This window comes from Chiroxiphia lanceolata, chromosome 11 (assembly GCF_009829145.1).
Source record: "Chiroxiphia lanceolata isolate bChiLan1 chromosome 11, bChiLan1.pri, whole genome shotgun sequence".
Taxonomy (NCBI): domain Eukaryota; kingdom Metazoa; phylum Chordata; class Aves; order Passeriformes; family Pipridae; genus Chiroxiphia; species Chiroxiphia lanceolata.
Window position 1 is genome coordinate 17,511,053 of NC_045647.1, and position 13,811 is coordinate 17,524,863.

A 13,811-nucleotide genomic window follows, 5' to 3' on the forward strand; every position below is an offset into this window, starting at 1 on the left:
ATCCTTACTCTGCATTATGCATTCTTGAACACTCACAGCTGAGCAATATCAACTAGTAACTGTCACCCTGTCTCTGGGTGGAAAACAGGGTTCAGGCCCCCTTGACTATGGAGTGAAACACATCATAATATAATCATGGATTTTATCTGGTGCCTACTGACCACAGATATAACATGAAAACACCCTGTCCTCCTGTCTACCTATGCAACACAGAGAAGATAAATTCCATCAAGCTTCTGTGCTTGAAGGCCTCTGAACCACCTGGCTTCACTGCAAAAGAGATCCTGACCTGAGCTTCTAACACTGCTGGAAAGGGAAGCCAAAGCTGTGGGGCTGCAAAGTCAAACATCACCAGCCCTGCACCTGCTGCTGAAGAGTGTGCAGGAGTTGGCACAGTGAAGCTTCCCTCTTCAGTGTCCCCCCAGAGCATCTCCCTGCCCTCATTCTGCTCAGGCAGTGGGCAGCATGGCAGAACACACAGTGATTTTGCATACAACTGTTGGGAAAGCTGCAACACTGCCTCACTTGGCTGCCAGCACAGCTCACCTTGGACAGGCCTGTACTCATTTGTCTGCAGTTTGTAGCGTGCAGAGTTTTGGCTACAGAACCTCAAGTAAAATTTGCATATGACACCAGTTTTGCACCTGCAGCTGCAAAAACTGCCCATGCAAATCACACAGGCATGAGCACGACCCCGGAGATGGGGAGGGCAATTCTCTTACTGAATTCTTGCTCAGCCGATGGGTCCTCTCCCTCAGCACCTCCTCTGGACTCTGGGCCTGCTCTGCTCCCTGAAAGAGAGGCACATTAAAGTCCATTTCACAACCATCAGTCACAAAGCATGCCAGAACTCACACACAGCTGCAGTAACCACTGTATATGCCTAGAGAGCTGTTTTGTTTCACCCGTCCTAGAGAGACTACCTTATTACACCTTTTCCCGACGAGGAAAAGCAGGTCAGTAAGAAGCATGCACCACCATCTGTCTTCACAGCAGCTTAAAGGCTCTGTTTAACTTGCTCCTTAGCAGTTTCATTACAACCCACAGTGGGGTCAGCTGTGTGAATTTTGCTTTCACAACGCTGACGGAGGAGCCACAGCACACAGAAAGCACAACCACAGGGATGGTGCTTCAGTAAATGGAGAGCTGTGCATCAGCAGTTATTGTACTGCCCTTCTGCCTGGGGTAGTTTTCTCAAAGATACAGAGTCAAAGCTTACAGAGTGTCTGTATTTCCCAGAGAAATCAGTTCCTCAAGGAATCGTGTTTGGGCTCTCATGCCTTCCCACTCCAAAAAGGGTGCTAGTAGGTTGAGAAGCTCCTGAAGGAGAACTCCCCTCCATGCATTTCTTACAGCCAGCAAGGTGAGTTCAGCAATTCCAATCCTCGATTCAGCTCTAAACTCCTCTCCCAGGTAACAAGCAAAGGGACAAGAGAAAATGGTCTCAAGTTGCACCAGGGGAGGTTTAGATTGTGTATTAGGGAAAATTTCTTCATCAAAAGGGTGGTCAAGCATTGGAACAGGCTGCCCAGGGAAGTGGTGGAATCACCATCTCTGGAAGTGTTCAAAAAACATGTAGATGTTGTGTTTAGAGACACAGTTTAGTAACAGGCTTGGCAGTGCTTAATGGTTGGATTTGATGATCTCAGAGGACTTTTCCAACCTTAATGATTCTATGATCCTAATCTGAGATCTCAAAAGGACACTAAAAACATGCATCTCCCAAGGAAGGTGGGTTGAGGGGAAGCCATCTCACCTATGGCCTGCAGTACTGGCTCACAGTTCTGAAGGACACACACCATTAACGAAGCCAAAGCAACAGGAAGGAAAGGCTGTGTGCACTAAGACACCTCTCCACCAAGCCTCACAAGCACAGAGAACCTGGCACATCCACATGTAACATCTTTAATGTGGACAGGCACAAAGGGTTTGAATGAAGCAAAGCTCCCACGAGATCCACCAAGAGGGATGCCACGGGGAAGCCAGAAGAAAAACTTACTTGTGAGGGCAGATGAAACTTTTAACTGACTAAACACATAGGACCAGATATACTCACCATCCCTTGGGAGCTTGCAATAAGAGCAGGAAGATCTGTAGCCCACAGTGCACACCTTACACTGCAATGGAAGATGGACAGCATGAGGAAGTCATGTTTTGGAGGCAGTGGGTACAACCTACTCCAGAATGCTAGGCTTTGCAGTGCTTTCAGAAAGTAACAGCCATGGAAAAGTTACAGCAAGATCCTGAGAGATAGGATGGATAATGGCAGCAGGAGCCTTGGCTGGAATGGCAGGAAAATGCTCATATGACTCACAGCCGGGATTGCCTTGGGAACAGGGTTTTCACACAGCTTCTCAGCAGATTTATTCACTAGTCCTTGACATGGGACCCTTCCTCCTCTCAAGTGACACTGGACCAAAAGCTCCCTGCTAGGCACCATGTTGATTCAAAGGATCAAAAGTTACCTTGGCATTCTCTAACATCAACTTGCAATTCAAGCAGCAAAAAAGTCCTTATCTGAGCTAAACTGTCAATACTGATGTAATTTGGAGAGTCAATGAAGAGATGTCTGCTAACCAAGATGCAGAGCTGTACATGCTTGGATGGTTATTCCACCCAGAGCCATCATGGAGAGAGCAAGTGCCCCATCTTCACAGCTCTCTCCAAATACAGCATTCCTAACTTCTTCCTTAAGCTTCTGTAAATGCATTGCTTCTCTTTCATACCAATATTTTCCTGTAACTGAAGCCTTGTAAATGCTCTGGGGCACCAGGAAGCTCCTCCAGGCCATGGTTATGCACAGCAGCAGTGGGGACATACACTGCAGCACTGAAAGCTGTTTGAAACTTCTGTCTCTACTTCATCTCTGGAGCACTGCAAGCAGAGATGAGGTGGTGAGTAACAGCTCTGCTGGCAGCTGAGTGGATCCAGTTAGCCTAAATGAGGCTCTCCGTAGCCCAGGGTGATCCACGATCAAGGTGGAAGTCTAATTAGAACCAATCCCTTCCTGCCCTGCTGCAACCTCTCGGTCTGCTGTCAGTGGGAATGCAGGCAGCAGCCCTGCCCTTTCTCTAGCAATCACCCCCAGCCTGCTGCTGCCCAAAGTTCCTGTTCTGGGAGAACCCTGGAGAGGACATAGGAACAAGCAACTGTGCCTTCCCAGAAATGGGCCAGTTCCAGCCTGTACTAACTGCTGCCTGGACTTGGATCCATTTCCATGCTTCCCTCCCCGCTTCACTTACTACACTCAGAGCTGTATCACAGGTTCCTGCGTGAGGCAGAAGGGTGGTTACACACATGAACCAGCGTGAAAGCCAGTTCCATTCCAGTTGCCGGAATCTGTCTCATTGTGGTTTTTAAGGAGAAAGGATCCACACGCTATTTTCCTCACATGTTAAAAGGGAACCACTGCATAGGAATGAAGCCTAAAATCCTGGCTACCTGTACCAGAGCAATGTGCACTCAGAGACGGGAGCAAAAACAAGGAAGGGAAAAGCACAGTTTAGAAGAAGCAAGAGCTTCGGGACAGGCATTCATTACCCTGAGAGATCTTCAGCCACCCAGCAAGTATCTAACACTCCTCTGAGCTGCCACTGCCATGAGTGCCAGCAGGGGAAGTACAACACAGCTCTGAGCACATACTTACGCGTTTGCAGCGCCAAAACTCTGGGCACGGAGTGTATTCAAGGGTCACTTCTTTGCCACCGATGGAAAGAGTTCCCTGTTGAGACAAGGGGGTAAATGACGAATGTGCTCGGCACACACAGATCACTCAGAGGCAAAGGAAGGGGTTAAAGCTCTGGTTCCTAAAGGCTTTGCAAGTAAAACAGGGTGAAAGGGGGAGGAATTCTCCTGGTTCAGTCAGCTGGAGCTTTGCCATGGAAGTGGGAGGGAAAACAGCCTGTGCCCTGCTCTAGCACAGGGCTACAAAGCTGTGTCAGCTCCAGAGGAACCAGGCAGGAGAGGCCACCTCCCAGGAAGAGCAGAGGCAAGTAAATAGAGTGGGAAACTGCTTTAACCTGCTTTTGTCCACATGCTGGCAAGGGGCAGCTGGGCAGCCTCCCTCACACCAGCCACCACAAGGCTGGCCTCAAGGCAGCTACTCGAGGAGGAACACGAGATAAAATGCTAGTGAGGTGAGAGAATTTTCATACTTGGGTTAGTCTTCATGTCCCTCATGAAACCATGGCTTTCCTCCAGAGAAATATGCCAGCACGTGACAAGGTCTCTGGTCCTGCAGCCAGTTCTTCATGGGGGTGGCCTCGAGCACCTGAGCAGCATCAGAGGGACTCTACTGCCCACAAAGACACACTGCTTCCAGATCCACACCTGATGCTTTGGAGAGGTGCCAGGAGCCCAACAAACCCATAAGCTTTGCTGAAATGCAGATGATGATCTAAGGGTGAAATGAAGGTGCATGTCCCCCAGCTCCTGCCTGGAGAGGCCCACCAAAGCAGTGAGCAGCAAGGATTCCTGGTGGCTCTCATCTGCTGTGGACAACAGACCACACCTGGGCATGCAGGATGCAGGCTGAGTAGCAGATGCAGGGAGCCATCCATGAGACATCTCTTGTCACTGGAGGCATCAGACATCTCCTGTCACTGGAAGCACTGCCAGACCACGCAGCCTGTATTGCCCAATACCACAGTGAGACTTAGTGTCAACAATGAGATCCAGACCCAGGTCTCCCAAGTCCCAGGAGAGCAGCTGCTGGATGGTACAGGTGGATGTCAGGGAGCTGTAAATGGCCATCAGGTATTTTGAGGACCTCTGGTGAGTCAGAAGCTTCCCAGGTACCCTGACCCAGTAGCCTCATCACACAAGAGCCCCCACTGCAAGTCATGAAGTGGAGAAAAGTTACCAGAGTCATTATTCAGAAGTCATGATACACCCATGCATGAATTGCTCTGCAGAACGTGAGGGAGATGCTAGGGAATATGTAAAGTGGGAGTGAAAAGTTCATGGGAGGGAATCACTGAGTGGCAGTACAACAATCCTTTAACTCCTACAAAAGCGCACAGCAGAAAAAATTGGAGACCAAAGACACTGCCCTGTGAGGTGGGGTTCCACACCCTCCCCTCTGCACATCCTGCCTTTTATGAACCAAACCCATCCTTTCCTACCAGGCCTATATGGCTTGAACACTTTGGGGGGTTCCTCCTTGCCACCCAGCTGCCCAAGCACTGCCTTCCAGCACAGATTTGCCTTTGCCTGACAGAAGCTGAGCTGTTCCTGTACCTTGCTGAAGGCTGGTGTGTGCACCCAGAGCACAGTGCTGCATCCTTGGAGAATCCACAGCATGGAGCATTGTCCACTTCACGTGCCCACGAGAGGGTTTGCACCTTCTCTAAGGCACATGAGGAAACACAAGTGAGAAAGACAACTGAAAACCAAGGCTGTCCCACCAGGACTGTTGGTCCCTCTGAGGTGGACATGCTCCCTGTCCCAGGCAGGGCACCCATCACATCCCATCACACACTCAAGAGACGGGCAGTGCCAAGAGCAGGCTGGAATCCTGCCTGTGCCTCAGGACCCGCCGAGCAGAGGCAGGGAGAGAAGGCAGGGTGCACATCCTCATGAGCAGAGCTGCAGCTTGAGCCCAGGGAAGTCCTTGGGAACAGCAGCTCCTCAGCAGGCAGCTGCAGCCCTGCCTAGAGCCTGGGAAATAAGGAAACTCAGAGAACACCTCCTCTGGCGGGGCAATCTGTCCCACAGCTTCATCCTTCTACCAGCCACTGAGGACAAACCTTGCCAGAAAGCCTCAAGATTATTTTTGGGTTTATGGAAAATGGTACTTAAGTGCATGTGGTGCTGGTCCCTTCTGCAAATTCCGTTCTTGGAGGCTGCAGAAAGTGTCACTTGCATAATTACTCCCTAATTTCCCAAACACCCTGCTGATTGCCTGCTCACTTTTTCAGCATGCTCTCTCTTACTGATTTCTTCTTGATAAAGTAATTTTCAAGGTTGCAATCATGATTTAACACTCCAAAGTGAGTCCTTCATTTAGGACATACATTGTCAGGATTCAGTGGCTTTAAACTCTCCATTTCCCCATTTTGTTACTAGATTCCATCACAAATATTTTCAGAACCTTTATTTCCTCCAGTCCCTGTCACTGCTTACTCTTTTTCATCTAGATCTTCCTTTACTCTGCAAAATGTTTTGGATAATACTCTTAAATTTCAGTTCACCACTTTCAACTGAGTAGATCTTGGTGAAATCACAAAGATTTTCTGAAAATTTCAGGGAACAGTGCTGGGGGGGAAATAAAGGTAAGCCCAAGGTATGCCACCTGTACTGTCAGGTATTGAGACTAGAACAATCTCTTCCATAATCAGTCATTTTATCCTGGACCTCTCTGCCCATTAATCCTCCTGGATTTTTAACATTCGGAGCAGCTTGATTTTTTCTTTCTAGATCAGAATGCTACAAAAATGTCCCTCTGGTCCTCCCAGTCAGGAACCTCCCCCTCAAAACTAGCAGTAAACACAGAGTTGACTCACCAGCAAAGGATTTAAAAGGCAGCACAGCTCTGCAGTACTAACACCGAGAGCTCTCAGCCATGGAAATGCCCAGATTTCCAAGGGCACGAACAGATTCTACTGTTTTCTGAATTGCCAAATTCATCAAAACAGAGCATCAGGACTTCACTGCTGGGAGCAATGATTTGTGCTACTGTCTGATACCTTTCAAACACAGCTATACAGACCTCTTTTGCTTAGAGGTCTGTTGGCGATGCAATACTGGATCCCAGTCTAAGTGATACAATTCAGTCCCAGCCATTTCAGCTACTAAAGAATCAGCCCTGTGGCAAAGTATGTAAATATTACTGTCAGCAGGCTGATCCACAGAGCAATCCCACCATGAGGTGGTTCTAGAGAGCAGTGCCACAAAACCACAAAGCCCGTTTGCAGAAAGCACACACAGTACACAGCCACGTCTCAAAGCTCTCCACTGAGCAGGGACAAACCCCACAGGAACAGGTTACTTTTAGAGAGGGAAAGAAAGGGGAAAATCCCTTAGCCACGACATCCAAAGGTGATGAAATCCATCCAAAAGCACTTTGGAGACTGTGTCAGCGGGGCACAGGGCTTTGCCACCAAAACTCCAGTTTTAACTGGAGCAGTTTGCAAGCTTTTTGTCCCCAAAAGCAGCATTAAAGAATACCAGAATAGGATCTAAAGGCTAAAGGTAAGTCTAACTGTAAGAAAAAAGTCAGACCACACTCCTAGCACACATCATGCCCACTCATAAGGTTAGTTTTAGCTCACCTGTAGTTCAACCTGTTTGCAATCATACTGCTGTGCACAGAGCCCAGCTGACTCACTGCTGAGCACTGCAGGTACATGAGCACAAAGCACTTTGATCCTGCTTCCTAAGGAAGCACAGGAGTTACTGCCAGGGCCAGGAGACAGCCTGCTGCAGGTCAGGCACTGCACAAGCTTCAGCTGCTTGTCTGTCAATTAGCATTTACAGTTGGCACGCTGGGATTTTTCATGCTTGTTGACAGCCTCCTAATGATGATAACTGGGGGCTGAGGAGGGGGAGAACTTGCCAAAAAAGTATCTCTTTGCTCTCAAGACTGAGATGACAGAATACAAATCATCAGTGTCAAAGCTTTTGCTAACTGTTTCTCTGAAAAAAAATTAGAGCATCCAAGAGTGACCTAGAAAACTGGAAACATGGAGGGAGAACTTTCGGAGCACAGCCAGTCCCTCAAATAAAACCAGGCTTCTGCTTTAATTGAATCCATCCAAACATTAAAACCTTCAGTAAAATCTCACTTTGGAGCCTCTGAACAATGAGCTGACAGCTCTCCAAATATTCCACCTCACGGGTCATGCTCCAGCAGCTACACAGGGACTGCAACACCGCACAGAGATGTGGATGTAGCAACCAACACCGCTGTGGAGGAATGTACTCCAGCTCTTCCAGTGGAATGGGAACAGCATGCCATCATCCCTGGTCACAAGGAAAGCCAGGGGTACCTGACTCAGTGGAACAGTAACTGTCAGTCTCAGCTTTACCAATGACACACCTGGGGTGCCACGGGTCATTTCTGGAACAGAACCAAGGCTCAGCTACAGAGCACCCAAATCCACAAGGATTAGCAAACTAAACTTTTCTTCTTGGCTACAACCACAGAGCAGAAACCAAGGCAGCGCAGGAGGTGCCTGCACCACAAGTGAATCGTTCTCAGACCTCCTCCAGCAGCTGGCTCATGCACAAAACCAAACACCACTTCAGCTAATTATTTCCTTGTATTGTTCATGGTCTGATTAAATGGAAAATATCTGTGCCGTGAACTGAAGGGTTTGGGTCTCCTTCTCACTGAATAATAATGAAGTTAGAAGACTGACATTGTTACCATGTTAAAAATTAACTGGAAATATCCTTTGCGAACACATAAAAAACTGCATACAAAGCTCATGACACAAGAATGCTTACAGGTAGCACAGCAAAGCAGCCACATTAAAATACCAGAACTAACCTCGTTTACATGATGTTAATTCAGCCCTCTTACGCATATTTACTATAATTAGGATGGTTACTCAAAAATCAGTATACATCCATCATTTAAAAATTATTTAAACTGATTAACAACTAGTGTTTATTGCCTTGGGGATGCTCAGACAGTACCCCAGGAGGCAGTCTGGGAATGTAGAGGGAGCCCACGGTCCCAGCAGTACTTCCCAGAACAAAAAGCTCTCACCATCCTCAGGGTATATTCCAGTGCTGGCCTCCAAATGCCCTGGATGGCACAGCACAGGGAGACAAGCAGCTGACAGCACAATTCGGGTTATCTAACTGGAACTGCAAATCAGAATGTTTTCAGGTTCTGCTCCTATTTGAGTATGGATTATAAATGCAAATTCAACAACCCCCAACTGCCACACAATGTAAGTTATGTAATGGCATCCTATTCCACTGGCATGGCTCTCAGCTCCCTGCAGGGGCTGGATGGAAACTGGCAGGGAGAGCACAGGGCTCTCTCCCTTGAGGTATTTATCTTCAAATCAGGCAGCCAGGTGGAGTCAAACACCAAAGGTCCCAGAGGTCTCCCTAATTCTTCCCCCCGATGCTCGTGGAATTGAGGAGGCAGCACCTTCCTGGGATGGAGCAGAAGGCCAACACTTGGGAGAAAAAGACTCTAGTTGGGTGTATTTCAAAACAAGATCATCTCAGCCACAGACGCTGGCTTCTCATCCTGTTTTTTCCATATGCTGAAGTTTTATCTCCAAACTCATCTGCAGCTGCTGTACAAGGGACTCAACTCTACAGAGCAACAGGCAGCACATCTGCTTACCTCTAACAAAGAGCAGATGAGAAAGCTGTGAACCCAAAAACCACAATCCATCTGTAATTAAACATTTAGAAAATGGAGCGTGACATGGAAAGCTGAAGAAACAAGAGCAATCCAGCCTGCTGCAGGGTACTGCAGCAACCTGGCATTCCTACAGGAACACTAACCACAGGCGAATTCTCCTGTACTGGGATTTTCCCCAAGGCTCTCAGCCCCCTTCTCCAGCTCCCTAAGCATTGCAGGTCAGGGATTTCTTTTTATTGGTCTGATCTTAGCAGTGTCCAGTACTCTACTGCTGAGTGGCTGACAGCAAGGCAGAAGATACAAGATATACAGGGGGAAAGGATGGTCGGACGAGTGATGGGTCTCTGAGGAATTGTTACATTACCAATAGGTCCAAACAACCTTGCCCTGTGTATTATAGAGATTTCTATCAGGATTAACACTGAGATGACACTGACAACATAAATGTTGTGTTAGTGGTCACCCAGAAAGCGGGATGTTTGGCTCCCGGGCATCGGCGACGTCACGGAGCTGAAAGCACGTGGCATCACCTTGAAGCATGTAGCAGTAAGGCATTTATTCCAACAGAGATCCAATGCTATCCAGCAAGTGATGCTCAGGGCTCATGGTCTCAAGGTCAGGGGAGGCCTGAGATTGGGAGCCAAAGATGTCACCATCCATCCTGAGCTGACAAACAAGGCTTCGGCACACCACTGACGGACACGTGAAACAAAACTGGCACTAACACAGAATTCAGGCATTAGGAGGATACTTAGAGAGTCCTAAAGATTTGGTAGCTAAATGTAACAGATTAAGATGCTCTATAAGGATTATTTTATCCCAGATAGCTCTCAGCACCTCTTTTTTCAAACTCTTTTTATTCAAAACCCATTACCCACTCGCACTGGGACAATCACCGTGACACACCAGTTTCCATTTCCACTTGCTCCCTCCTCAGGCCTCCCTTCCTGCCTGGTTATCCAGGCCATTGTCCTTTAGCAGAAGGTGCCAGTCTGCATCCTTTAAGTACCTTATTTCCACAGACACCCCAGCTAGCCTGCTGAGACACCTCCAGTTTCTTCCCACGATTTCTAAATTCCCTGGATACCAGCCATACTCCTTTTAAGGCAAGTCCCAGTATCTCTGTACAGCTCATCTCCCCCCACTGACATCCTTTTCGCAAATATACACAGAAATTGCTTTTCAGACTATGCCAGCTCTCTACATTTAATGCCTGAATTTTGAACTCCAATTCACTTCCAAGCTAGGACTCTCAAAGTGCTTATCTTTAAACACAGCATTGCTTCGCTTGTCAGCACTCTCAGTCCTGCTCTGAGAACACCAAACCAGTGGGTACAGGCAAGCTCCCAATCACTGCTCCAGGAAGGATAACAGTGATGTGCCGCAGCTTGGGAAAACCACACAATGTGCCCAGGACTTCACATGCTCTGGGGCCAGCTTTGGAAGGCAGGTGATATGAATGGCTTCTGCATTTCACCCTTTAAGGAGATTTCAACACATCTGAAAGTTTTTCTTTGATCCAGTGAAGCAAGGGGACTTTCACCTGCCACTCAGGGCCCTAACCCTGCCCAGCTAATGCCGACCTCCAGCCCCCCTCACCCCTCTAAGAAGGCACCTATGTGGATCAGCTTACAGGATCACTGGAAAAAAGTGGAAATTTTAAATGAGAGCCTTTCCTTTACAGTATGAAGTTGTCAGAAGAGGATTTTTAGAGTTCAGACACTGAGGATGGGGGGACATTGGGAGATAACAGTTCAAAGGGGGCAAGTTCTGTGCTCTGGTGCTCCCACTCCACAGCTAAAGAGAAGCGTGGATGGTTAAGGCCTTAAATGGGGTAAGTGAAGGAGGACCATGCCTAAGATGTTCTTTAACAGTTGGACTAATGATCTTAAAGATATTTTCCAACCTAAATGACTGTATATAAAATACTCATTCCCAAAAAAGTATGGATCAGGTTGAATCCTCAATTTGAAAAGTATACTATACTATCAAAACTTAAGAATATTTAAATATTTAGCATATTGAGCATCACTATTCATAGATGGCTCTAGGGAAGGGTCCACATGGCTCTGCCTCATCAATATTCCTTTTCTGATTTATCATGGGCTACTGAATGGACACTGTGTTTGAACAGCTGCTCCAAAGACTTCATTTGCTCCCAATACAGAGGCTTCCCTTCTCTCTCCAAAATGCTGCTCTAGTGACCTGGACATATTTCTCAATATTTTGTTACATAGCCACCTTCTTCCTGAAAGGTCACCTCATCCCATCACACTGTTAAACAATATAAAGCTTAATTCCATTACCACAATGCACTAATCCAGCCCAGGACCTTCCTGTGCACCTCCCTCAGGGATACCTTACAATTAGCAATGGCCATAAGGAAGCTGGGAAACAATGAGGAAAGACCCAGTTCCTTAGTCATAGATTTGAAGCACAAATATCAAAACACTAAAGACCAATTTCAATGTAAAATCATCCTGGAAAAAAGTCAGACTGGAAGGTTCTGCCTTAAAGGGGTAAATTTATTCCTAGACAATTCAACCTATTAAGCATTTAAAGACCCCACCCCAAACAAACACGTCCTTTTACCTGTGAGATTACACACCAATTCCAACACAGCTTGACCTGCATGGTGAACAGAATGTAGAATGTTCTGTGCAGCAGCAAACATTTGCAAAGAACACACTAACTGTAAACAGGGGAGAGAGCAGGCCAGAGGCTCCTCCACACAAGCCTCCAAACTGACTTCTTGGGCACTCAGAGCTAAGGAAGATCCAAAAACCCCGAGGAGAAGGAGCAGCTCTGAATAAAAGAGGGTTTGGTCCTTGGAGACATAATTTCTCAACATGCCTAAATTCCGAGTAAATGGCAAAAGTGGGTGCCTGACACTGATTCCCACAGGGTAAAAGAAAGAGCCCTGCCATTTGCCAGGGAAATGCACCAGCAGTGCAATACTTACCTGTGACATCTCAGTGATGATTCCCAGCACATCACCGTGACCTTGAGGTGGCCTGTCCAAAAGCTAAATCCAGATCCTTAAAACTCACACCTGGACAGAACCACAAGGCAGCTGGCACTTCTTCAGAGTGGCACCTGTACCAATTTCTACATCTGAGCAGGCGCTGCCTCCTGAGAGAGCTCTTCTTAGGAGCTGATTGGAAAACAGCTGCTTTAACCTGTTGGGTCAGGATTTGCCCAAGAAACCTGGCACAGCATGAGAACAGTCATCTGAGCCTTTGGAAGGAGTTTCTCCTGCCAGCCCAGCTGGGTGCAACATAACACTAGTGGGTGTCACAGCTCCCCATAGGGCCCAGCAGCTCCTCCTTTACAGGCAGTGGGGTTAAAGAGGTTCATCCACACAACTTCACTGCACATCCAAAGGTACACCCACATCCCTCCTTCCTAGCCAGTTGCCAGAACTGCTGAAGAAAGGAATTCAGTGCCTTCTCAGGGTGCAAGAGGCAGAAGAAGTGACTCTCCTCTGTAAAATCCAGGCTCCGAGGCTCTGGTGGCTGACCTCAGCTCTTTGGGAGAGTATAGCCAGAGAGGTGAGTGTGCAGGAGAGCAGCTCCTATGATAACCCTGACACCGAGGAAGGAGAACATGATTCCCTGCTGTGTCAGAAGTGCCTCAGCTTGGCTGAATTCCTAAGGGATTGGGAAGGGGAAACCCCATGCACAGACACCTCTTCAAACTAGTCAGATAAGCCCCCACAGTAGTGGGTGGCTCAGGTATTGCCACTGAACCACTTGTGGGACTTTAATACTTGGATTTAATACTTGGTGGCTCAGGAGAGAGGACTGGCCCATGCAGACAGGCACAGGCAGTACCTGAAGCTCCCTGTGTGCCGCTCACTTCTCGGCAGCGAGCTCTGGAGCATCAGAGAGGTGATGCTTTCAGCTGCTCCTCTTAGAATCAGATGGATTTGCCTGTCACTAGAGATGCCGATGAAACATTTTGGAATTTGCTTCTTAAATTTAGTGATGGGCCCAGTACACACTGGAAGGAAGAAAGAGAGACGAGCTAGTGCAATGGGCAGAGAAGGTGGCAGTGGCAGGGAACACACACCAGTCCCACACGGAGCAGGCGCAGAAGAACACCTTGTCAGGGGAAAAAAAAACCCAAAACACCTCAGCTCTCTTCTCCAGTGATATCACAGGTTGGGAAGAATCAATCAGGCTTTCAAAAACCTAAGTCTATAAACAGTGAAATACCTTAGTCATCATATCATTAATGTACAGCTTTGCACTGTGAGAAAGCTTCTTAGTGAGACTTCTCAACCTTCTCTTTCGTATTATGTGTACGAAAATACATTGGGATTCTGAGAACTTAAAATTACTTTCTCTGTTAACTCTACTCCCTGAGATCCTTGATGGAAAAGTACATCAAATGCTTGCTTGGGCTTTAAATGCCATCCTGGCTCAAATCTGGTTCATGAAGCCCATCTGGATATTGCTAATTTCCTGGTTAGACATGGACT

General features: G+C 47.5%; 1 protein-coding gene across 1 annotated transcript in view; it reads right to left on the bottom strand.

The window, feature by feature from the left end:
- Positions 1–13,811, bottom strand: part of RBM6 (RNA binding motif protein 6) — a 57,221-nt gene that overhangs the window by 12,088 nt on the left and 31,322 nt on the right. The window contains 3 exon segments of the mRNA XM_032699176.1: positions 723–791; positions 2,057–2,117; positions 3,647–3,721. Of these exon segments, the coding sequence (XP_032555067.1) occupies positions 723–791; positions 2,057–2,117; positions 3,647–3,721 (205 nt within the window).